General features: G+C 35.7%; 1 protein-coding gene across 3 annotated transcripts in view; it reads right to left on the reverse strand.

The window, feature by feature from the left end:
• Positions 1-409: 409 nt before the first annotated feature.
• CSNK1A1 (casein kinase 1 alpha 1) overlaps positions 410-26,487 on the reverse strand; it is a 48,906-nt gene continuing 22,828 nt past the window's right edge. Inside the window, exons 3-11 of one of the 3 annotated variants that reach the window (XM_082651944.1) lie at positions 25,794-25,920; positions 22,664-22,762; positions 20,157-20,240; positions 15,659-15,798; positions 14,202-14,280; positions 13,145-13,219; positions 9,963-10,069; positions 8,798-8,910; positions 410-1,284 (exon numbers count right to left, since the gene is read on the reverse strand). In XM_082651944.1, coding sequence (XP_082508070.1) covers positions 1,277-1,284; positions 8,798-8,910; positions 9,963-10,069; positions 13,145-13,219; positions 14,202-14,280; positions 15,659-15,798; positions 20,157-20,240; positions 22,664-22,762; positions 25,794-25,920 — 832 coding nt within the window. In that variant the 3' untranslated portion in view covers positions 410-1,276. Of the gene's footprint in view, positions 1,285-8,761; positions 8,911-9,962; positions 10,070-13,144; positions 13,220-14,201; positions 14,281-15,658; positions 15,799-20,156; positions 20,241-22,663; positions 22,763-25,793; positions 25,921-26,487 lie in introns of all 3 variants that reach the window. The other 2 variants (XM_082651943.1, XM_082651945.1) reach the window with 2 other exon arrangements.

Here is a 26,487-nt window from a genome sequence, read left to right on the forward strand (position 1 = left end):
GAGTCAATCTGCTTAGAGCCAATCAACAAGGAATTTAAACAATAGCTTCATTTTGTAGTTAAACCCTTTAACGCTTTCATTCTTATTCAAAATCAGTCCAGCTGTTAGTATGAGGCTGCAAAAGTTACAATACCAAGTCCTGGCAGTTGCAGCTGCAGCACTAGGTATTGTGCCTACAAGTCATAAAAAAAGAAAAATGAAAGAATGCCTTTCCGCTTCAGGGAAAAAAAATATTTTTAAATAAAAAATCTGAGAAAAAGTCATGACACTAAATCTACAATGATTCGCAAAAGAATGTTACATAACAAATGACTTGAAGTAGTCTATTAAAAAATTGGGGAGATTTTGATTTCATAGTGAGTCAGCAAGGCATTTTTTTTGTTTAAAAAAAATCTCATTTCCTTAGAGAAACAGTTTATACTTTTTAATGAACTTGTAAACAAAAAAGCTCCCGTTTCAAAATAAAACAAAATCCCAGATCATATAGATGTTTACAGTGATTACATTTATCTAAGCAACATACATACATGTTCAGTTTAAGATGTTAACTAAATTTTTGTGACAAATATGCTTTTTTCTTGTTTTTTTAATACCAAGAACATTATAGAGTTAATGCAGAGTCCTAAGGATAATCTAGTAGTCACTAAGTTTTTCTTAAGTCTTCACTTTAGATGCTGTTATTTCTAGCACAGGTAAGCAGGCAGAGTCTTTCATATGCTCAAACACTGGAATCTTTGGTTGCTACCATTATCAGCTGGCTTGCAAACAAGAAGCCAACCATTTTAAGAATGTTTTAAGTGAACAACTTGCAAACCCCAGGGATGGATAAACCCTAAGAATGCACAATTGTGAGCATTTACAACCATCACAACTGTGGCTGAAGACTGTTCATGCCGTTCTTCTGAAATGAGATCTCAAAGCAGTATAGTTCAAAATAAAAGATCTTAACAAAAAATTGGCATATGCACAATTTCTCCACCAATTTGTGTGTCAACCATTTAGTTAACTTTTCCACTTGAAAAAATGCAATAGAAAACTGGACACCATGTTTCACTATCTCAGTTAATATTCACAATTACAGCGGCTACAACTCAGGACACAGCATCACCAGTGCTGCCCAGAGCCAGTTTATACTGAAATTAAGTTCTTTACACCAAGTAAATGGTTGTCCACAACCACTGGCTAGTGTACATAATGAACTAAAATTTCTAGATTTGGGGAGAAACAAATGCTGCTCCGATCATCTGCTCTGCTTCTTCTGTTCCTTGATTCATGCTTAGAAACCTATTAAAAAAAAAATCAAAACAGAAAAAAAAGAATGTTAAACTCCAAGTTAAAAAAATTTTCTTAACCACACCCAAAGTAGGGAAATAATTACTTTAGAATGGTAACTCATACGTTATTTTCATCTATTTGAAAATCACTAGGTCAGGTTAGCGTTTAAAATAAAAAAACCCGAAAACTTCTGTACTGGATGCCTCTAGGCAGAGTGGTATACAGTGAATTAAAGCCTTCCCGTCCAGCATACAGTTCTCAAGAGAATTAGTGGTAATTCCAATAAGCCTGTTTTTGTTTACTTCTGTATTTCTAGTACCTAGAATACATTGTGTTTATTAGTCAAATAAATAAAAAATAAGATTGCTTTATCAACTAGAAAGTAGTTTTAATCATACTGTGAGCAGGAACTTTTCTGTACATTATTTGATACAAACGAGGAACAAAAGGCTTTAATAATAAATGTATTCAAGGCATAATTATCTGAGTTATTCCACTGAACACAAACCTGGTAAGTATATGATTTTTATACAGAAACCTTAGACCTTTAAAAATTCTTTACGTCTATCAGTTACACTAGAGAGACTAGTTTTTTTACCACAGATTTGAAAATGTAAACGAGTGAGGCTTTCTGGCTTTACTTTCAAGCCTCCCCACCCTGTAAATACACTTCTCCACAAATCAGACCTCAGGGCTTCCACATAAAGGCAGGTTTGAATAGGAGGCTCAGGCAATAATAGCTGCATGTTCTATCTACAGCTGAAGGCAATAAGAGGAAATACACCCATTTCTAATACCTACAAGCTTTATCTATAGCTAAAGGGAATATGCTGTCTCAATATCATGAAAATCTCATCAGCACCTTCTCTCACCTACAGGCCTCCTTTAAGTCATCAACGACCCTTGGTCCAATCCCTCCTCTTATAGCCAACCTATATAGCTCATTCTAGCTCACTCTAATCACTCACTTCCTCAGCACAAACCATGTTTTTGTCAATCATAAGCTGCTCCTTTTTTGACACTTCAACATTTGCAGGATCATCTCCAGCAGGCTTTGTGGGATAAATGAAATAGTTCTGTAATTTACTTTTCATGCATGTATGCCTTGGTTTTTTCATTTGAGGGCAGAAAGTCATCTTCATTCATTTGAAAACTATATTGTGACAAGCTCCGAAGACAAAGATGTGAGTGTTATACTTCTGTCTCTCCACAGTGCCTTAACAGAGTAGGTGCAAAACAGGCTTTTGCTGCCTGTCCTAGCACTAAGTTCATAAAGCAAATGCCAAAAGTGAAAGATAATGAAATTTTCTGAAAATGTACTTTGCCACAGGAATACTACGTTTCTGATGCATGTTATTAAATAGGATTAGCAGTGTAAAACCACAAAAAGAAAAGGCTGTCAAATCAAACCTGAATTAAATTTTTAAAAATCTGACCATACACTGTAACTTAGTTCCAATGTTAAAATACAGGAATATTTTAAAGCAAATTAAAACTATGGATTAGCTAAATAGCAATGACCCTTATCCTGAGGAGCATTTGGTTTCAAGTCCTGCAATTATCATTAAATACAATAAAAATGTTTTCACAACCACTAAAATTGTTGGGTTTTCTTTTACTGTAGCTTTTTTACACGATACTGAATAATTACTGGTATCCCCCTACTTTTCAAAAAGTTCCCTTTATGCCACTTCACATTTTATGAAAGGCCTACATTAGTACCTGTTTTCACTAACCAAAGATTTTTTGCTTTTACGAAAAAAGCAAAAATAGCATTCAGCGTTTCACAGCAAACCTAGAGGCAGCACCCTGAGTAGTGATAATGGCACTCCTGAGGAGTGATAAAGGCACCGCCAAGTTCTCTCCCTGGGAACTACCATCAGCCTCAAGCCGCCACAGCTTTGAACTGTGTCTGTTAGCATCTATGCATTATCTCAATTTATCAGCAACACGTATCCTAAGGTAACTGCTTCTTTGCTTTATGCCATTTTAGCTTAGGAAAGGTTTCGAATGCCCTACTTTCAGACAGGGGAAACCTGTACTATGTTTAATATCCAAACAGCATTAAACTGAAAACCACTGTCACTAACAAACTACAAAGAAAACATAAGTTACATTGTCAGTCAAAATATTAGAAAACTCTTGTGTCTTTAATAGGGATAAGAATTGTATCTGTTCATCTTTTAATCTGATATTTGAAGAACTGCTGGGTCAATTAATGATTACAATTATTTAGGGGCTGGTTAAAGGCTAGCCTAACAATATTCCTGGTAGAATAGAGCAGTCAAATCCAGATTCAGACTGGCCAATGGTAGGATATTCCACCCAGGGATCAATGTTTTTCCGGTGAATTGTCCTAAAATGTTACAGATGCTTGTTTAGGAAAAATCTCAATAGGAGCATTCAGCAGGTATTCAAGATTCAATCTTCAAGTACTAAGTATTCTTTTCCTCAGTGTGCAATTAGTCCTTGGTTTGTCTTGTAGTTTAGGTGGTGTCTCCTGGTTTCTAAAGTCCAAAAACCCATCTTCACTGCAACAGTTAAAATAAGGAATGAAGGAATGAATCCCTTTGTTCCTAAAAGAGAGGGGGGGGGGAGGAGTTAAAACAGGGTTGGAGAATTAATGTGACAAATTCAGGACTTAATAGATACATTTAAGTTTTCTTTACAAATCTGCGAAAGGAGAAAGAATGTTTATTTTTATACAACTAACCAGGAGATTCTATCCCTCAGTCTGAAATCTGGAAAGTATGTATCCGCTCCTATCTGTAAATTAACTTCAGATTAACTTGATTTTGTTTTTCAACAGAACCACAAACTAGTTCAAAGATATATTTATGTAATAGTAAGGCTAGAAGTTTGCGATGATTCTAAATTTTAAAATTTAGAATCCTTTCACAGTATAAGACATAACTTTTAAAAATTAATTTTGACTATAATATTTACATTCACTATGCAAAGCCATTTATATTAACTAACTTTTCCTATAATATGCTTGTGTGGTTTTTCTGGTTGTATAGAATCAGAATCAAGCTTGGAGAATTCTGAATCAGACTGACAGTATAAAAGCTGAAGGAAAAAACAAAAACTAAAATAACTCTTCCTTTTCCACAGAAACTAAAAAAGTATTTAGTTGGGAAAGATAAAGGAAATAGATTTTATTTTTATCACTACAAATAAGATAAATGACAACTTAAGTATAGCAGGTACATCATCCCTAAGCTGCATTAAAAAAAGACTGATGACCTGATTTCTTTTGTCTTCTCTTTTACAGAATTAATTCTGCTACAGATTTCTAAGGATGCTGAATTTTAAAATACCTGTTACAACTGATTCCTTCCCCAACTGGTAGATGGTCTGCATTATACACCACTGAGTCACAGCAACACTGTACTCTTCTAGGTCTTCTGACAGTTGTTTTCAATCTGACAAGTTGAAAAGTTTGATAGGTCCAGCAAGCCTTCGAGATGTGGGCTTCAGATTACTTCAAATCAACTCTTAAGCACTCATCTTTATTTCCTGTTGGGTTATTTGGTTCTTTTCTCTCCAGCTTTATTGTCCACAGTGAAAAAAAGCTGACAAAAATTTCAGCAAACAGATGCAGCTCCCCGGCACCTCTTTGGATTGAGAGTATTCGGAGCAGAGCAGTCTCTCCAGATATTTCAAGGTCTTCCCCTGTGATATGGTTTACGTTGCTGAATGACCAGCCACGTTCCTAGCAGCAATTGGTGAAGTCAGAAAAAGTTAAGCTAGACATAAATGGTAAGTGAAGCCCAGTAAATACTGGAAGGTAAATCAAGGAAGACCATGAACATGTAGGATAATGTGATGGAAAAAATATTTCTAATCTATTAAATGCCAACAATTTGACATCCATGTATATTATGATAAAACTATGCTTAGTAGCAATGACTGGAATAGTGAACAGATGGGTTAAGATGATGAGAATAGTAGAATTAGGAGGGGATCCACCTTTGGCTTCACTACCTTCTGCAATTCTCCCCATCCCTGCCCTCAACTAAAGAAATGGTGAACTTAAGTGAATTCTGAATGTCCTAAAAATATTTTTTTCCTTTACTTCTTATATGTCTTGAAAAGTACTTTCCTTATAATCAAATATAGTTGAAGAAAAGGGAGTGAAAATGAATTTGGAAGTGTATCAGATGTATTATCTTTTGCTTTCCTCTTTAACGTGTATAAAAACTGTAACTGTAGTCTTGTGGTACCTGAGCACTTAAAACCAGTACAGATCATAGTGAGCATTAGTGGAGACGCCTTGTAGTCTTTTGATGGCCTTCAAAATGGAATATTTCAAAAGATCTTTTCTTTAGAAGAGTAAATAGAAGTCTATTACATATAAGTCCATCTTAGCTGAATTAAGTCAGACTTTAAAGTCTTTGCACATTCTTATTAGTAAACTGCTAAAACAACTTATAGCTTTCAATGGAAGAAGCATCAGATAAAGATTTTTCCAAAATTATCATAGAAAACATATTAGTAAAAGCGACCATTTGGGGGATTTTTTCCCCAGGAATGTATGTGTCTGCAATATAGAGATTTACTTGCTGAAGATCCATTTAAGATACTGAATCCTCTGATGTGGAAACCCCTGAAAGGGTAACTCGTGAATAACAAATGATATATTTAAAAAGCACATCTAAAATTTTAACTAGAAAAATGTAATACGATTTTTTTCATCACCACGGAAAAGATTTCTTGAAATCAATGAATCATTGAGCTCTTCCTTGAATAAAAGCTTACTGTAGGGAATCCTAAGAGAATATGCTTTCAAACACCCTTATTAGAGATTGGAATCAGGAGTAAGTAAAGCTAGAGCAGTTATTTTCAAACTCCAGGCTTCACAGGAGATTTCATACTGGATGACCCATATAATGGGGATGGGGTAGAGGTTAGTTAGGGGAAATAGACTCCCCATACTTATTTCATACCACCCTCAACTGTGCTATGCTTTCATGGCTTTATATATGGGGCGGGGGGGGGTTTGTGTAAGAGTTGTTTAGGGCACTAAGTTTTATATCCAAAATAAAATGAGTCAAAGATTAAAAAGAATTTTGTTCTTTGTATTCTGTGGAGTGGCATGTTTTAATTGCAAGCAATATTTTGCTTAAGAGTCAAAACATACTGCCTGGAAATACATTTCTGAAAGCAGTCAGTGATATGTGGTGGGTTTTATGAAAAGTCCAAATTTTCAAGATTTTACAAATTCATGTCTGTGTGATATTTGTATAACCCCAGTGTCTAATAATGCTATGAAATTTTTATAAGATTTTAAATTGCTTTTATGAAAAATACAATACAAAATAAGGATTAAACTTAAGTTTAATTACAGTTTTTTCCAATGAAACATACTAACTCAGTGGATCCAACTTCTCATCTTTAAGACCTAGGTAAGGCAGGACAAAAATTTTGCTTTATTGAGTAAGAGACACACAGTAAACTAACAAGGAAACTAGCTCAAAATAAGGTAATTCTTTCTGAAGGCTGCTGAATGCCTGAAGTGCAATGTTCTAGGTCAGATGAGATTTCAACCTAATTTTCGTTCTAGAAACTGCAACTTGTGATGATCCTATTATCCCAGCTAACTTTAGTCAAAAACTGGTTTCATTTTGTGAGAAAAAGCAAATACACTGTAGGTGTCAGGTCCTCAGTTTAGAGAGTCTATGTGGTCTTACCTAAATGGCAGGACCACTTCTCAGCAATACTAGCCACCTACCTCATTAAGAACCTGTTGACAATATGATTAGTTATATAATGATTAAAACATTCAAAAGGGACAATTAAATTCCAACTATGATGCAGAGGCAGAGCACTGGGCAAGCATTAGTGTTTGTTATCTTGAGTTCAAACTTCCTCATCTAAGAACTCCCACTACATTAAACCTCCAACTGTGGATCCTTCCCAGAAACGTGGAAACGAAGTACCTCAACTTCATTCCTAATAGATGAGCTGCTGGGAGGAGGATGACATCAGTTAACTATACTACTTGAAAAGTATCCTCAGATTAGAGCCTATTTTTAAATTATAAAATTTTTTAATTGCAACAGTAAAAATATGGACCAAAGAAGACCAAGTTCAGATCAGAGCAGTGATTCAGAAATTACGTAATTAGAAACCAAAAAACAAACCTTACCTGCCCACCACTTCCAGGAAGTAGGCAGGTATCAGGAGGTAAGCCCCAGAAAGGGGAAAAGAAAAACAGACAAAAAACATAAAACACAGGAGTTGAACTGTATGGCAACAGTGATAAGAAATGGCACTGTGCCCTAACAGTTCTACTCCTTAGTAGCACTAAGAGTGCCAGAGAGATATAGAAAGGAAATAGACTAGCAGCTCAGTGGCATTTGCCCCAGTTTGTTTTTTTTTTTCAATTTGCGAGGAATAACTGCAGAATTCAATTTTACAGTAGACCCCTAGACCCTGAATATTTGTACAATTAAAAAAAAAGTAAAAAAAAAAAAAAAGTAACGCCCTAAGAAAAAATCATTTTGAAATTAAGAACACATGTAAGCTAAGCAGCAACTAAAAGAGAGATTTATTTTTGTGATAAGTAAGGATGTATCGAGCTCTTCAGTTATTTGAGCATTTAAGAGAGTAAATGAGGGCTTCCCTGGCGGTGCAGTGGTTGGGAGTCTGCCTGCTAATGCAGGGGACACGGGTTTGAGCCCTGGTCTGGGAGGATCCCACATGCCGCGGAGCGACTAGGCCCATGAGCCACAACTACTGAGCCTGCGCGTCTGGAGCCTGTGCTCTGCAACAAGCGAGGCCGTGACAGTGAGAGGCCCGTGCACCGCGATGAAGACTGGCCCCCGTTTGCCACAATTAGAGAAAGCCCTTGCACAGAAACGAAGGCCCAACACAGCAAAAAAAAAAATTTAAAAAAAAATTTAAAAAAAAGAGTAAATGAGGTGCTCTGCAACTGAGAAGATAGACACTTCGGGGGCAATGCCAGACTCACCTCTTGAACTTAGATCATGTTCACAATTTTCCATTTTTAATTCTAAAGCATTAACATGCAGAAAAATTCTTAACACTGTTAGTTGGAAAGAAAGTCAAAATACCATGGCTAACCAGATTCATTATTAAAAATCAACAAGTGTTAGGTCTAGGATTTTGGATTGATTGATTATACCATATTCCCAACACCAAATGTTTATTTTGGAAAGGGTTAATGAATGAGTAAAAAAGATGCAGTTGTTAAAAATGACCCAAAATCCCAAGAGAAATGATAATAATATACACACATATATGTATATAAAAATACATATACATATATATGAATAAGGACATTTGGGTTTAAAGTTAGTAGTCAAATTTTCCAAGGACGTCTTTTTTTTAAAACAAAGAGCCAGATTTTTATGTATTTTAAAACCACCTCCTCGATCTAACACTGTTAGAAATGGATGAATTACCCAATTTTGTGTTCAATTTTTTTCCCTGTAACGTCACTTGGTTCTTGGCTACTAACCTTTCATGTTACTCTTGGTTTTGTCAGTTTGCTTGCCTGTGGGGGTTTGGGCCTGCTGACCCTGCCCACTTGAAGAGGCTGCCTGCTGTGCTGCTTTCTGTTTTAACATTGTCCAATCAAATGTGTAGTCATATTGGTGATTCAGGGTCCTGGAAAATATAAAATTATATGTTAACCCATTATTAATAGGGTCCAATTAAATACTCCACAGAACTTTCAAGACAGTGAGAGCATTTTTTAAGGAAATGAATATCTTCTCTTAAGTATGGTAGCTTCTACAAGATTTCTTTCCCTATAGATGACTTACTGTTCAGTTAATTCCACTTTTTACATGTCTCAACTGGGGGGAAATGATGTCACCGCTTTGGTCTGCTGTATTCAAGAATAAATCCTCTCCCTTTTCAAAAAGAAGCTGCCTTTAAACTTTCTTGAAATGAGCAAGGGAGTGGGAATGAAAGGCAGCCATGAGGGAATTCTCTGGCAGTCCAGTGGTTAGGACTCTGTGCTTTCACAGCCGAGGGCGTGGGTTCAACCCCTGGTCGGGGAACTAAGATCTCACAAGCGGCACTGTGCAGCCAAAAAAAAGGCAGCATGAACAACAAAAACACTGAGTCAAGCTGTCAGTTATGGGGGAATATTCTTAACAGAAGGTATCCCCTAAAGACACATCAGAGTAGACGTGAGACTGTAACTTTGAGAGGGCGATGTCTATGCTGGTGACTTGGGAAGACTTCTCTAGGATTAGAGCATCATCCCTAATTCTTCTCTTCCAACTAAGATTTTGAGCCACATGTACTTTATTTTTTCAAGACCAATTTTGGGTTGTATACCTAGGGATCCTAGAATTTGGGCCTACTTCCACAATATCATAAACTCCAATTACTGCCTGATATTTTAATTGCTATTCATTTTGGTATTGAGCAGGGTTGTCTACCAAGTTGGAGAGTCCCATCTAATGTGAATTGTGTAACTATTGTGGAAAACTTATATTCTACTTTGAGTTTGATTTAACAGTTTCTCCATCCCAAACGAAAATATTTCAAGGACATTTGGAAATGGAAAAATGTCAAACTCACAGTTTCTTAACATTTCATTCACTCACACTGGTTAGACCCACTTTTACTTGCTACTTGTCAGAGTAGATATGTTGGGCAGACTGAACTAATTTCCCTCACTGGAGTTTATAGTCTTAAAAACTAACCTGAAAAGAATGCGGAATAGCTGCCTCAGGTACATGTAATCCGGGGCTTCCTCAAAGCGCAGCCCACGGCAATAGTTTAAGTACATGGCAAATTCTGCAGGAAATCCCTACGAGTTCAAGAGTTAAAACACAAAATTAAGACAACAACAACAAAAAACTTATTTAAGACAGAAAAATCAATGTATTTAAAAACAAGCAAGAAATGTATTTAAGGATATTTTACTACTTTGCTAGAAGATCTGAGAACCTAAATAACAATAATATGACTTGGTATCCTCATAAATTTGACAAAATTTCTTCGTCCCAACCACCTTATTACATACTATATCTTTTAATATTGGTAGAGGAAATATATATCTTTTCCTTGCAGTAACAGGTTCTTAAATAATTTAGATATCCCACTTGTTAACCTATTATTTTATCAATGTACAATAAGTGCATAGCAATAAAGAATAAACAACAAAAATGAGGCCAGTAATGTTCTTTGCCAGAACAGGACAGTGAATGGGTATTCTCTCTCCATTCTGAAATTACTTTCTTTTTAAACAGCAGTACAGACCTATATAAAGAGAAGTAAAATCAAGAGTGCAATTATACAAAGCAACCATTGTTATGATATGTATCAATCCAATACCACACCCTATGAATATACTGGGTTTGTCTTTTCTTTTTTCCATAATCCAATGCTTCCTCCTATGAATAGATTGGGTTTGTCTTTTTTTAACATAACTGTTATCATACTGCATACATAATATATTCCCTTTTCCATTAAAAGATTGCAAGCATCCTTCTATGTCATTTCTAACCTCCGCATCAACTTTTTAGAAGTTCATGGCTGGATATTGTTTGACCTAATGAATACATCATAATTAACATGTTCCCTATAACTGGACATTTAGAGGATTCCATTTTTCTCTATTATAGACAATACTAAATAAGTACATCTGTGGTGTAAACTGTTTCCACGTTTGGTTTCTTGGCAAAGATTCTCAAAGATGTATACAGATGTTTTTTAAGGCTGTAGATATTAGTCACCAAAAGGATTTTGCCATTAGGAACCTAGAAATGCAAAGTATTTAAACAAAAAAAATCCCCACATCTCCTCCCTTTGAGTAAATGTGAACGTGAAGGAAGATGAGTTAAAAGAGGCAGTCTCTTCCCAAAATCTTATGATTTTGAGAAATTTCTCACATCCACAGGTAGGGTAGAATGTATATATCCACAACATTTTTTATTGATTACAGTGATGGAAACAAATTTAATTTTTACAAAGTACTTTCTTAAAAATTTATTTTATCTATTTTATTTTTAGCTGCGTTGGGCCTTTGTTGCTGTGTGCAGGCTTTTCTCTGGTTCCGGTGAGTGGGGGCTACTCTTTGTTGTGATGCGCGGGCTTCTCATTGCAGTGGCTTCTCATTGAAGAGCACGGGCTCTAGGCACGTGGGCTTCAGTAGTTGTGGCACGGGGGCTCAGTAGTTGTGGCTTGCAGGCTTTAGAGCGCAGGCTCAGTAGCTCGGTAGTTGTGGCGCACGGGCTTAGTTACTCCACGGCATGCGGGACCTTCCCGGACCAGGGCTCAAACCCGTGTCCCCTGCATCAGCAGGTGGACTCTCAACCACTGTGCCACCAGGGAAGCCCTCAACTTTTAATATACATTCACAGTCTGTATTAATAGCATTCTGCATTTATCAAATGAACTTCCTTCTACAAAAGAAATCTACCAACATGATAAGCATTTCATATGTAAAGTATGAACTGTCGCTAGACCATGCCGCTGGACCATAAGACTGAAAACAATCTCACTACTTTATAGTAATACCTAATACTTCGGTGTTCACTGCACCCTGAATCAATTATATGTGTCTAATCCAGAAGACAAATGTAGTTCACAATTTCCAGATCAAAATTAAGATGCTGCACACAAGCAGAGAATGTACTAAATCCTCCCGTTCTCTTCCTGAATATTTTATTCATTAACCTAAAATGTATTTCATAATTTAAAACAAATCCCCAAAGAGTCTCAGAAAAGATCATAAATTTCTCAACCCGTCCCCTCTGTTTCTGTAGATAGGCAGAAAAAGAGAAAGCAAATTTGTGGATGGGGAGACTCATAAAGACATCACCATTTACTCCCTTCCAGAGTACTATTTCAACTCATGCTGATTTCTCCCTTCTACCACCCCAATACGTAATTATATATTGTTTTCTAATTATTTCAGGTATGCAGTTGTCACAAAGATGACCACGTGGTCTTCTTTCTACGGAAGAGACATTATGACAAAAGTATCTTTCCACTCTCAACTCACGTGCCTCTCTTCAAAGTTTGAGATTTCAGAGAAATGAGCCAGATTCAAACTGCCATCTATACTGTTGGACACTTTCTATTTCTGGATTGTTCTATTCTGCTTGCCTTTGTTTCCCTAATTCCTTGATATGCCAATTGTGGATATCCTTTCTTCTCTGGCACCAGTTTAAGAATAAGGGGAATATTTCTTAACTTAATTTTCTCATAAATTGGTTTTGAGGTTTGGAATTGAGGTTCTATTAGAAAAGTTTACCTCCTTATTTTTCCTCCAATTTAAAACAGATCATAGGGCCTAAACCAGAAACATAAAACAATTATTTTAAAATGACTCATATATTCAGGTCATTCCTTTTTCAATTTTTTTGGCTGTGCTGGGTCTTCGTTGCTGCGCGCCAGCTTTCCTCTCGTTGCGGTGAGCGGGGGCCACTCTTCCTTGCGGTGCGTGGGATTCTCCTTGAGGTGGCTTCTCTTGTTGGGGTGCACGGGCTTCAGTAGTTGCAGCGTGTGGGCTCAGTACTTGTGGCACGTGGACTTCAGTAGTTGCGGCACGCAGGCCCTAGAGCATATGGGCTTCAGCAGTTGCGGTGTGTGGGCTCAGTAGTTGTGGTGTGCAGGCTTAGTTGCTCCGCAGCATGTGGGATCCTCCCAGACAAGGGATCGAACCTGTGTCCCCTGCACTGGCAGGCGGATTCTTAACCACTGTGCCACCAGGAAGTCCTCAAGTCATTCATAAAGATACCAAGAATCAATCAAAGTAAATTTAAAACAGTAAATAGCTACTCAATAGGATGCTTAAGTTCTGAGGCTGTAAAATAAAATGTTCCTTTTTGTTCCTGGATCATTTATATTAAAAAAAAAAATCATCATGTACACTTACCTTACATAGAACTTCAACAGGTGTGGACATCTTCTTTTCGCTAATTTTTTCATACTTTTGCTTCTTTGTTGCAGCCTGTGGAGAATAAGAATCAAACCACACAGATATACTCAGTATTATGAGAGGAATTTTACTAGTTTAACATACTACACATAAAAGGAAACTTGAGATTCAAGAGAAATCATAACCTAGAATAAAAAAGAAATCAAAGTGTAATACATGTAATCTCCTTTTCCTAAACTGTTAACTTTTCACATGACTTTCTGCTTCAAGAACGTTTTTAGCTGTTAGCAAAGGGTGAGTTTAACAGGAATATGATTTAAGTAAAAATGGGTGGAGTCAAATTTGAAATGAGATTTCTTAACCCATATTCAACAAGGGCAAAATAAGCAGATCGATACCAAACACATGTGCCTGCCCATCATTTAGTGACATTAATAACTGGTGTAATTTTTCCAGTGTAAAGATATTCACACTGGATAAAGCTACCCACACTGAGCAATTTGTCAAGCTCATAGATGCTCAATAAATACAGGGACCATTTACCTTTAAAGGACCAATAAAGCAACTAAACAGCCGTTAAAATCTTGGACACAGTAATTTATCATTACCATACAAATACTCACAAAAGTAATGGTAAAACTCCTAATTAATGGAAACAAATAAAATGTTAGGACAATTAAATAATATAGCTAGTATTACTGGATAAACTAGTTCTACTGTACATAAAAGTACACATTTTCAACATAATGGCAACACATCAAAATGAGAAAGTCTCCACCTTTCTTAGCCCATGTCAAGTTCCTTCCAGGTAAAGCTACTGGTTACCAATGGGTACCTGCTAATTGTCCCAAAGGAAACTGTTCCTCAAGTGTGACTGTGAGAGTCTACTAACCTAATTATTACTGAAACGATCAGATTTTATTTTACCAATAAAGGGTAAAAATAAAGTCATTCACTCTCAGAAAACCTCATACTTGAAAGGGACCTTAAAGGTCATCTCCAATGTGTATTTGTATTCTTAAAACAAAAAGCTGGTGATGTGAGTCTGGTTTACCTTTAGTCCTTGCCATGGCAGGCTGGTTCTATTAAAATACATCAAAACATATCCTAATGATTCCATGTCATCTCGGCGACTAGAAAAGAAAATGTAAATTTAAAGGCTGCAATTATTGTGAAGAACATGTGAAAGAAAGCCAGGTACACAAGAAAAAATGTTTCCAAGCAAGGAGAGAAAGTAATTTGGTATCTTGTGCAAGGAGTTACTCAGTTAAGGTAATTTAAAAAAAAAGTTCCTAATGGGTTACTTCTAAACAAAATTTCCTCACAGAATCCAAAATTATAAAATCCAACACGTTCCTGCAACTTAACTTTTAAAGAGCAAAAAGAATTTAGCTAAATAACTTCCTAAATGAGGTTAATAAAGATGGAAGAACCATCTAGCAGGACATAAGTTTTACAGAAGCTCACAAAGATTATTTAGGGATAACGCTGAAAAAATTAACAACTTTAAGCTAATTAAACATCTATATGAATATATACACAAACACATACACACTTACACGCATATTCAGACGATACATGTACTTAAGGACTGGTAATGGCCTACAGAAGATGTGAAACTATAGTTTAACCAAGGGTACTCAGATATTCATGGCTATTCCCTAAGCTTAAAAGCTCATTCTCATGAAGTTCCATAACCTGAAAGCATATCATTTCTACGCTTATTTATTTATATATTTTTTGCGGTACGCGGGCCTCTCACTCTTGTGGCCTCTCCCGTTGCGGAGCACAAGCTCCGGACGTGCAGGCTCAGCGGCCATGGCTCACAGGCCCAGCCGCTCCACGGCATGTGGGATCTTCCCGGACCGGGGCACAAACCCGTGTCCCCTGCATCGGCAGGTGGACTCTCAACCACTGCGCCACCAGGGAAGCCCTCTACGCTTATTTTAAGGAGCAAAAAGAAAAATGATTGACAAAAGATGAAAAACTAGAATTCAAGTCAGAAAATAGAAAGACCACAGAAATTATGACAATGTTTAAACTAAAGCCTATTCATTTATGTAGGGGTGGAAGAGTAGAACGGGGATGGTCCACCAACCACATTTTGGTTTATTAGAAATCAGATAACATTTTCCTTGCAGAAATAACCAATACATTCTTCCCCTAAACTCAACTTGCTTCACTAACATAAAAAGCCCAAGATCAGTATTAAGAAAAAAAGTATTGTCTTTAGCTGCAAAAAGAAACATAAAGTTGCATTTATGCTTCTAATTTCCATCATGCAATATTTTCTCCTCAAAAGACAAGCTTCAACAAAGAAAACAAAAAGGCCTCATTTAATCGGCTTTTTTGCACTGTCCAAAGCAGCAGGTAAAAGGATTAATAAGTGTCTTTCAAATCTTCAGCCAAGAAACATCTTTAGATATTGTAAGAAACTAATTAAAATATTTTAAAAACCCATCAATGGCTTTTGCTATGGATTTGATAAACACATTCAATTTTCAAACTCACCTCTGTTCAATACCAAGATGTGCATTGATGCTAGCATATCGAGCAGTGCCAGTGAGATTTTTATCTTCTCTGTATGGTATGTGTTGCCTTGTCCTGTTGTCTCTGTACTTTTTGGCCAAACCAAAATCAATAAGGAATAACTTTAAAAGAAAATAAAGAGACATTAGGTTTCCAATCTTGTTCAGTTAAACTGCTTCTTACTCATTAAATGGCATCTATTCTATTTTGTTCAATTATATCAAAATAAAGCATCATAAACAGAACAGATAATGAACAAACTTAACACTCCAATAAGCTTTTATTAGTCCTCATCAATAAATCAAGTTAAAAAAATACAGTTAAGTCAAGTGGTTGATCCCTGTCAGCTGAACAATTTCATAGGCCAGTTCATTACACATTCAGGAGCCTGTCTTTGGAACCTCTAACATAGTGGAGAAATGTATACATGCTCAATATCAGAGTTGCTGACAAGTGTGCTGCATGCCATAATGAAGTCTGACATCCTGTTACACTGGTAAACAAGCATGGGGTTTTAAAAAACTAGACATAAGCTTTCTGGAACTCTTCCATTCTACAAAGGCCACTCTTTAGTATGCCAACAGAATGCTCATTATCTAAAATAAGACAACTCTGAAAGTTGTATATTGACAACAAAACCAAGATTTTTATTTATAATAAATAAGCATTTTAAAACAAGCATGCATTTCATTTTATTTCCAACTGACATTTACGCATGTGAGCAGCTTAAGCTTCTGGAAAATATAACAAGTTGATCTAAAGTCTTAAAAAGCACTTAAGTATTTATTTATTTAAATAAAGGTGGCTTACAATCAGCAGTTTAAATGAGCTAACCAGAAACCAAGTAGTATTTTAGAACAAAATAATGTTTAGTGCTGTTTCATTTAAATGCTACACAGGGCGTAAGATACTCATTTATAATGTAGCTAATTTTTAAAATTAATTCAGGTTTACTCTCCATGATTAAAACTTTTATACAAAGAAGAAAAAAAACAAAAGTATTTTTTGGGGAAAAACCCAAAATATGTTCATATTTACCTACCTTCTAAATCAAAATAATCTTAACTTAAAATTTTATTTAGTCTTTATCATAAAATCACTTATCAAAAGTTATGTCTACAAAGTTTATCAAGCAAAGCAGGTCTATGTGCTCTTATACTATGTAGCCCTACACTATTCTTTTCTAGTTACACCTAAATTTTGCAGTTTTTCTTCCCATTAGGCTGACATTAGGTTCCTTCTGCTGCAGTTTACAGTCTGTGATATACTGGGAAACATGACCACCTAGCCTGTTAGGGTTTGCGTCAAAAAATAAGTAAAGCGGGCTTCCCTGGTGGTGCAGTGGTTGAGAGTCCACCTGACGATGCAGGGGACACAGGTTTGTGCCCCGGTCCGGGAAGATCCCACATGCCGCGGAGCGGCTAGGCCCGTGAGCCATGGTTGCTGGTCCTGCGCGTCCGGAGCCTGTTGCTCCGCAACAGGAAAGGCCACAACAGTGAGAGGCCCGCGTACCGCAAAAAAAAAAAAAAAACCAAAAAACTAAAGCAAGTTACTGATTTAAGTGAAAAAGATATGACCAAGTGCTTCTTTTAGGCGGATGAAAAATGCCGATTTCAGGCAGGCACTACAACCTAGCCTTAGTTATACACTGGATGGGAAAGGCTGAGGTTTGAGCTTCTGCAACCATATTTACAATGAAACACTTATTTTCACCTGGTCTACTACAAAGAATGAAGATTAAATTTTCAGTAAAATGTAACTGGATAATGAAAGCTCTTTGTATGATTAAACTCACTTCTTGAACAACTGAGTTATTATAAAATAGGGACAGGAAAGTTAATGTTATAAACCACTAAGAGAAATAAAGCTCATACTCTTTTAAGTTTCTTTCGATATGAAAATTGGCTCAGTACTCAAATATTAAAATGAGCAAAATATACTTATGTTAAGCAAAACGAAAATTATGACTTAAGTTCTACAGATTCACACTGAAAAGAAAACAAGGGAAAAACAAACCCAAAAGGACATCCAGCTTCATGGCCTTCAAAAACTCTCCCAAAGAATTATGTGGGGGCTTCCCTGGTGGCGCAGTGGTTGAGAGTCCGCCTGCCGATGCAGGGGACACGGGTTCGTGCCCCGGTCCGGGAAGATCCCACATGCCGCGGAGCGGCTGGGCCCACGAGCCATGGCCGCTGAGCCTGCGCGTCCGGAGCCTGTGCTCCGCAATGGGAGAGGCCACAACAGTGAGAGGCCCGCGTACCGCAAAAAAAAAAAAAAAAAAAAAATTATGTGGGTTATGAATAAAAAGTGATGAGGACATGAACTTTCTTCTAAAGATTATTTTCTAAGATTGCTTCCTTTAGTACTCCAAATGGAGGAGAAAACAGGAACAACTCTGACATGGTTATGTCTGATAGTTACATTCATGTCTAGATTCAACAGCTCCATTTGCAACTCAATAACCACTTTCTCACAACTAAAAGACTGCTTTATAAAAACTCAGTGTTCACTAGAGTTCTTTCCTTCTACAATTCTAAAGGACAAAAACCTAACTTATTAAGAACAAAAATGGACAAACACTACCTTCTTAAGTATCTCAATCTTTAATATTAAAGCAAAAAATTTTTAAATTTTCTCCTCCTATAAAAACTGAAAATGAGTCAGGAAAAGTAATGTCACTGATAAATAAAGGTATCCCATTTTAAGAGCAAACAACTGAAAACTACTTAAAATTTAAAAATTTTAAATCTCTTGATAGTTCATTACCTTCTGGTACCTATCATGCTTCTTTAGTCGCTCTCTATGCACTGAATTTAAAACGAGTAAAAACATATATAATGGGAAATATTTACATGAAACCATGTGATACCAAGGATACAACCCAACAGGCGCAGATATGTAAAGGTAAAACCAAAAAAGGAAAAGTCAGTATTCAACGTCATAAAATAATGTGTTTTTATAGGTCTGCATATGCAAAGAGACGTTTAAACTCTTCGGTTGTCAAGCTGCTTTTCTGTGGATTTTAACTACATGTTCTAAGTAAAATTTGTGGCTGTTTTAAAGAATGCAGCATATTTTTCAAAGGAATGTGGAAATGAGTTAATGTTGGGTACGCTGGGATAACTCCATTCAGCAGACGTGCATTTTCTTCAGAAACGCTACTGACAATTTTAGTTTTTGGTATTTACAACAGTTTTTCTCCTAACCAGCAGTCACATTTTCCTGCCCTTCAGAAAATTCACCAAGATTACTTTTCCTTATAACCCAGAAGACCTATTATTAAATAATTATGTTATAAAATATAAGTAAAATGTGTGAATGTATATGGATAAGTAAAAATAGGGCAGTAAAGTTGCCTTACAATGTACCTAATTACCCACCATCCTCCCTCTCTGCCCAACCAAGACCTAGTTACCACAGTTGGTATTTCTTTGTGAATAAAAGTAAAATTGAATTCCTGAAACCGTTTTAACAGTGGGAGAACGTAGTTCCTGAAATAATGCTGGGCAGTATGGAAAAGGATTAAATGATTACCCAGGTGATACTTGTGGTTTAATAACGGAACTACAAAGTATGCTCACATATCAAATGCAACTTTTTTCCTTTTCTGATTACTTATGTCAATACTTACTTCTCAGTGTATACTAAATTGATAAAGATTCGTTCATTCAGGAGCTTCAAAGATTAAGTACCTAAATGGTGTGATTTTTAAAATTATTTTCCCTTGTTTATCTGAAAATTCATACAGTAATAAAGCTATCTAACTTCTACAAAAGTAAATATGAAGAGTTCTGCTTACATTTAAAAAATATTTGGAAAGTTATTGGAGTGTTTAGCCTGCTAAACACTAAATCATCAGGTTATGCATCTGTTTATCTTACATATGTGTTACTGATGGTAATTGATAAGTGCTTCAGTTATCGTTATGTTGTTAGAATACAGTATATTCTAGTTCCAGAGCATATAATGCTCTTTAAGCATTTTATGCCACTTGTTTGAAGCTGAGAGAATTCTTATATTGAGGTAATCAATTCTAGAAAAACTAGATCTGAAATCTGATCTACACTTACCTAAAGTACGCTAGGGGAAGGGGAAGAGTTGACGCAGAATATCATTCAGCAATAATGCAACTCCAAATTATTTTTAAAAACTGAACAGTCTATCTCAAGTTTACCATTAGGTAAAGAATTTCAATGGTAGATCAACACATTTCCTCATGTGGATGTTAGAGATCTAAACATAATCCTGTTCTCATTTAGGTTTTCTCTAAATTTTACAAACTTTAAGCAAAAGCCACAAAGAAACATCTTAGTAATGTTATGTTTGCCAAGTATGTCTGAATAATGCCAACGTAAGAGGTGCTTGAGCAAGATCTACATTCTCCAGAATTAAAACAAAACAAAAATAATCAAAATAAAACAGTAAGAAAGAAAAGCACATGAATTTGGGATTGAGGTTGGAATAGGAGACAGTTTCAGACCTGGTTTAATCCTGAGAAAGATGGGTCCTGAGAAGAACTAACAGTCATGCTTCTTTTCCTCTTCCCCACTGGAGATTCTAAACACTAAACAGACAATAGAGGGTGGCAGTGCATCAAACAGTATTGCTTACATTGCAACAATGGCCGGCGCAGACAGGCAACACCGAGGCATTAGAGAAAGAACAGGGTAGCCAAATGCCATCCTTCTTCCACCAAGCACTGTAGCTTCTCAGTTTTCCAAATAAGAATCACATGCTTAAGAACATTTGAATTCTGGAAAATACTCAGGTTTTTAATGCCACTATATTGTGTCACTGCCTGAAACAGGGATAGCAATGGTGACATTTGGCTCTTTAATTTATTAATAAAAAAGGGGGGAATTTGGATCTGCAATCTTTGGTATCACAATCTGCCCTTCCCCTAAAAAAGATTGTACAGGGGAAAAAAATCTTCAGTAAGGAAGAGGTAGAAGGCATTTAGTCACCTTAAAATTTATTTTCATAAGCATGCAGGGCTGATTACTGGAAGAGATGAGCAAATTCACTATGATTGGAGTGACTACTCCTAAATATCAAATTCAGAACAATTTTCCAAATAAGAAATTTGACTTTAAAAATCAACCTCAAAAGCGCCCCCCACCCAACTCTTTACCCACAAATAGAAAACTACTGGAACAAGCTGACCGAAGAATCCAGTCTCATACAACTGGCATATTTCAAACTACAATACAGAAAACACTAAAAACCAACTACATAAACAAAACACTAATCTAAAATGTTCAAGAACAACATTTAGAATTTGAATCTTAGGTAAAACACTGCACTTCTAACCCTAGGGTCTCTCTCAATCTGTTTAACAGCAAAACAGCTTCACAATATTCTTTTTAATATCTCTAAAAGAGGATACAAGATTCTAAAAAGGTTTACGTATCACTGGTCAATTTGGATTTCCTAACACAACTATGTGATTAATAAGCTATTTTAAAGGGGGGAAAAAAGCAAAGAGGTATTATCTAGGCCATCATTAAATTTAAGACAAAAACCATGTACTGCAATGTCAACATGCAGAACACGGATCACATGAGGATAATGGGTCTTTAGCAGGAAGAAAATGGGAAGACAAGGGCTGGGAAATGGTCAAAAGATTAGGGTCATACTGACAAAATTGCCCCCCAAAATTAAGACTAGTAATTTTTCAATTAAATTACCAGGTTTTATAGTAACAATTAAGAACCTGGATGCTTCAAAGAGAGAAGCCACATAACATTAAAAAAAAAAAAAAAGATGCAATTGGGAATGGCAAGAAAGGTTGTATGTAGATTTAAACATCTTCTATTATTTAAAGCTCAGCTTTCAACAAAAAAATTTTAATTCCTAAAACTTGGTCAGACCAACATTAATGTCTCACGCATTAACAAATAACACCAGTTCTAATGGTAATGGCTCCAAGTTGGCATTCATACAGGCAAACAAAGGTAAACATTTATAGCTAGACCTAAAAACACCAAACATTCCCTAATGGTTTAATAAAACAAATGGGAATGTTCCTTCCAAAAACAAAACAAAACAAAAAACACAAAAAACAAAAACCCCCCAAGTTGTCCTGAAGTTGAGAATTTCTATCAGATCATCAGATCATAACATGCTTAGTGCATTGCCAATGCTGCCTGTCTGCCCGAGCTCAACATTGAATTAATAAAAAAAAAGCAATTCACTCAGTAAAACTAATCATTGCAGAAAAAATTCAACACAATTAGTTTTTAACTGCAATCATGCGTCACTAGCTAAAACCCAACCACCCCATAAATTCAATCATTCTGCAGCCCCCAATGAACACTAATTTCATTGTATGTATGTTCATTTCACTTGTCTACACTTCCCTTTGAAAAGGAGAGGAGAAGAGGGGTGGAGACCCCACCCAACTTGGCACCCAAATAAGAAACTGTCAACTACTTTTGAAACAGGCCCAAAAGTTATCCTTTTGAATACACAAATCCAAGGACTGAAGAATTCTCATTATCAACCATGCTTAGTCAGCAAATGTTAACGCCATGGTGACAGATGGGTCAGTGGTTCCCACGCTGGCACAAGCACATATATTAAAAAAACCCACACTTCAGAGACAAAGGTTAAAATCTGATTTTTAGCATTCAGGAAGAAAAGTACATGGGGTTTTTTGTTTGTTTTTTTTGTTCGCTAGCTATTTGAATGAATGAAAAATAGATACAACTGCTCAATAGTTAAATAATATAGATGATTACATTTTCACTATAAGCCCTTGGAATTTTATATTTCCATATAAATAACTAACCTTGGTTGGGTAAGTTGGAGAGAATTTATTTCAAGTTATTAAGTTAATAGATTATCCTTCTAGTACAATCTTTTAAAGCAATTATCAATAGCAAATTCAACTTACTATGACTCTTAATTTAAAGACTGAAAGTTCACCAAAGCAATTCTTGAAGTTTTTTACTCTTTGTTCCTTCATGCAAAGAACATGTGACTAACCTTATTACAGTGACGCCCAATACCCATTAAGAAGTTATCTGGTTTAATGTCTCTGTGTATAAAATTCTTTGTATGCACATATTCAATTCTACTGATCATCTGGAAAAAAGGGGAGGAGGAGAGAAAATTAAGTGATTTGTATTAAGTGACAAAAGAAAACATTATTTCTCAATTACTTCAATATGCCAATTATTTTTCAAGATCGCAGGTATACTTTATTAACTTTATTTAGAGTTCACAAAGACAGTGCTAGTCAAAATTAAAAAGAAAGGGCAACCAGGCACTGCATTTACCTCTAGACTGATGGATATATAAGCATAAACCAGAAGTGTTCTTTAGGCTTATTCTTTCACTATTAATGATTATAAACATGATAGTAGCAAAACATGACCTGATAGCAAAAAATGGTTTTATTTTTAAATTACAAAAGTAATACATTTAGAATTGTTTCAGTTGTTGTAATAAATTATATAAAGTAAAAGCCAATCCTATGCCTCTTGACGTACCTATATAAATATAAAAACAGCCTGCTACTGCCCAGATCTATTTCCATGCTCTTATATACATACACACATAAACTCACTTGTGCTTGGGAGTAAGGGGTGTTGACCAATTGATATAGTAGCTATAAGTTGTTGTTATTGCTTTAAATTGAAATAGAAACGGTCCACTCACTTTATTCTTGTTCACTTGTTTTTAACTAATTATAACCCAAACATTCCTGGAAGTTGGTACCATACAATGTAAGCATGTAACTTTTTATACAAATGGGGACATACACACGCTGGGTTTCCTTTCTTGCATGCCTTTTGGACTCTCCCATGATTTTTCTCCATACTTGTATGATCATATTCCAAAACTGAATAATAAACATGCCATTCTAACAAGCTTTTCTTAATTTCTTGGAAATTCTGCCTCGTCAAGTGGTATGGTCTTAGCATTCTTTTTAATGGCTATAAATATTCTATGGCACAGATGGAAGTACTCCCCAATTATCCCCTAACTCACAGTATTCCCATTATTTCCAATATTCTCCCACCATAAACAATAATGCTATTAATAATACTTAAATATATCCTTACCTACTAGCGCTTTTATTTCTATGGGTTATAAATCCCATACTATTACAGCAGAGTTGCTGGGCTGAAAGGTATGTATTTTTTTCATTTTGATAGGTGCCATCAGACTGCCCTTCAAAATAGCTTATAACAACTCATTTTTTTCAGCAGTAGTGTTCTTTCTCCCACTAGCAAAGTTATTTCAGTTCTTTCTAAATTTTGCAAATTTGACAGGTACTGACCTCGCTTATTTCCCTAACAGTTTGGAAACCTGCTTGTTTTTACTGACCTTTTGGATTTAGTACTATTCTATGAACTGTCAATCTATACTCATCCAGTATTCTTTTGGCTTGTCCTTTTCTTGCTAATTTTTAAGAATTCTTTGCATACAACAATCTTTTATCAGTCATTTGTTATGTAAATAGATTTAAATTTTGAAAAATTTGGCTTAACTCTGGCATCTCTTCTATAATAGTTTTAATTTCCAAATTATCAACTATGTCTACCTTTTCTGTAAAATACAAGTTGTATTTGAAAGTGTTTTCCATGTGCAAAGGCTGCCAACATTATCTTTCTACCCATATGTTCTTGCTCTTCTAGTAGTATATGTCAGGATTCTATTTTTTACTTGGCCTCATTTTCTCTAGAGCTTTTATCACCATGGATATACAGATTCTAAATCTTACTCCTCTACCTTGGCAAATGTCTTTTGAAGCCAAATTGTAATCTCTGGCTTAAACTATTCATACTCTCAAGGAAGTAGATGTATACAATGTTCAAATAGCATCTTTAGGTACAGCAGCAACTCATGTATTAAAGAAGTAAAACAAAACCACTGGCTCACTTATGTACATATTTGTCCTAGCTAAGTAATACCCATAATTAAACTATGAGTATTAACTCACAGGGGAAATGTGGGGCAAAAGACAAATTAATAGCACAAACTACAGACTACTTCAAGTATTGCCTGTCATCTATGGGGCAAGACTCAGCTGTTTCCTTCTTAAACAAATACTTTGCTGCAACCCCCTTTCCTAAATTACATTCTTTCTCTCATGTTACTAGTGTATCCAATATATAGACTTCTATGACAGAACCCTTCCATTTTTCTCCACTAAACTCTATGCTCCTAGAGGGAAGAGACTAGTTCTTCTTCTTTGTACCTCCCAGTGTTAAGTACAATGGCAGTCCCCGAATAAATGTTCACTGTATGAATGCCTATGTGTTACTGAGCCTACAGAATTACAAACTCCTTTATTAAGATTCATTCACATGTCATATTAAGAGGTTTTAATCATAAATTCCTTGACATTTACCTATTATCTTTGACCATATTATCTGTTCCCTCAAGGCTTGTTCCTGACCCTATTATTCCCCATCTTAAAATTCTTTAAAACTAATTTTCCTTTTTATTTCCTTTAGTTCAAAAAAATCTAATCTTGGCTTTAAAACAATTTCATCTAATCTCCAGCCAATGAATAAATCTAATTCATGACATAAAAATTTCCCTGGTTTTGCTTACCTATTACCAATGGCCGAGAATCCTTTACTTCAAGAGCATCTACCTGGTCAAAAATTATTCCTTAAATTACTTCAGTACCTTATTTTCCTCAAAAATACACCTTTCATAAGGATTCAACACATAATACATAGCATTCAATTTGCTTAATTTAAACAAAATTTCAATATATACATATTTATCTATATTTATATACAAACAAACACTCCAAATCCTTTCTTCAAACAAAATTTTATAAGGAAACCTGCTATATTCAACACTGAAACAAATACACTCTATCTGATGGAAGCAGCTTGAAAACTCCTAGTCTATAGGTGTAATAAACTAATATAATCCGTTTTTGTCCTATACCCATGGGAAAACATCTACAAGTCATATTAGAGTAATACACTTGAATGACTATACCTTACTATGGATCTTTTTTTGCTGATCCAAACGTTAAACAGTGACACATGGGACTATAATTCTCTGGTTTACACACATTTAAATTATAGTTAAGTAGTGGTAAACAGTAGTATTTCTTAGTTTTTATTCTCATAAAAGTTTCACATACCTGGTCAGCTAACATAAGTACAGTTTTCATTGTGAACCTTCTTGAACAGAAATTGAAGAGGTCTTCGAGGCTGGGTCCAAGAAGATCCATGACTAGCACATTGTAGTCTTTTTCCTGACCATACCACCTAATAAAATGAAAGGGGGAAAAGGGAGGGTATTATAAAAAGCTGATTATCACTTAACATCACCAAATTTTAAAAAATTTGAATAAGATAGTTTTTCCTCTCTGGTTAGGTTTTATTTAGGGTTAAGTTTTCCACTATTCAGTTGATGAACTCACTGACTGACTACATTGCCCAACACAAGGTAAAGAGATTTTTTCCTGTCAAGCAACCCATTGTCCAATTAAGTCAGTACTTGTGTGGCAGCCTTAACATTCCTCTTAACCAGGGCAGCTGAATTCTATATCCATCCACCACTGATTCCTGAGACGATGGGCAAGTTTCTTAACCTCACCTGGTCTTACTTTTTAACTGAAGAAATGAAGGAGATTCTACTAGTCATTCCAAAACGTTTCAGAAAGCAAAGATCCCTTTCACTATAACTCATGTTCCATTTCCCACCAAGTTGTATTAATAAGGAGTCACATTTTTGCTTAGTTCCCGATCACAGAAAACACTCATATTACCACAAAGATGACATTTGCTTTTTACTGGAAGAATCATGCTTTAATTATCCGTTGCTATATTACT

The sequence above is a fragment of the Grampus griseus genome (assembly GCF_964374135.1).
Source record: "Grampus griseus genome assembly, chromosome: 3".
Lineage (NCBI taxonomy): Eukaryota > Metazoa > Chordata > Mammalia > Artiodactyla > Delphinidae > Grampus > Grampus griseus.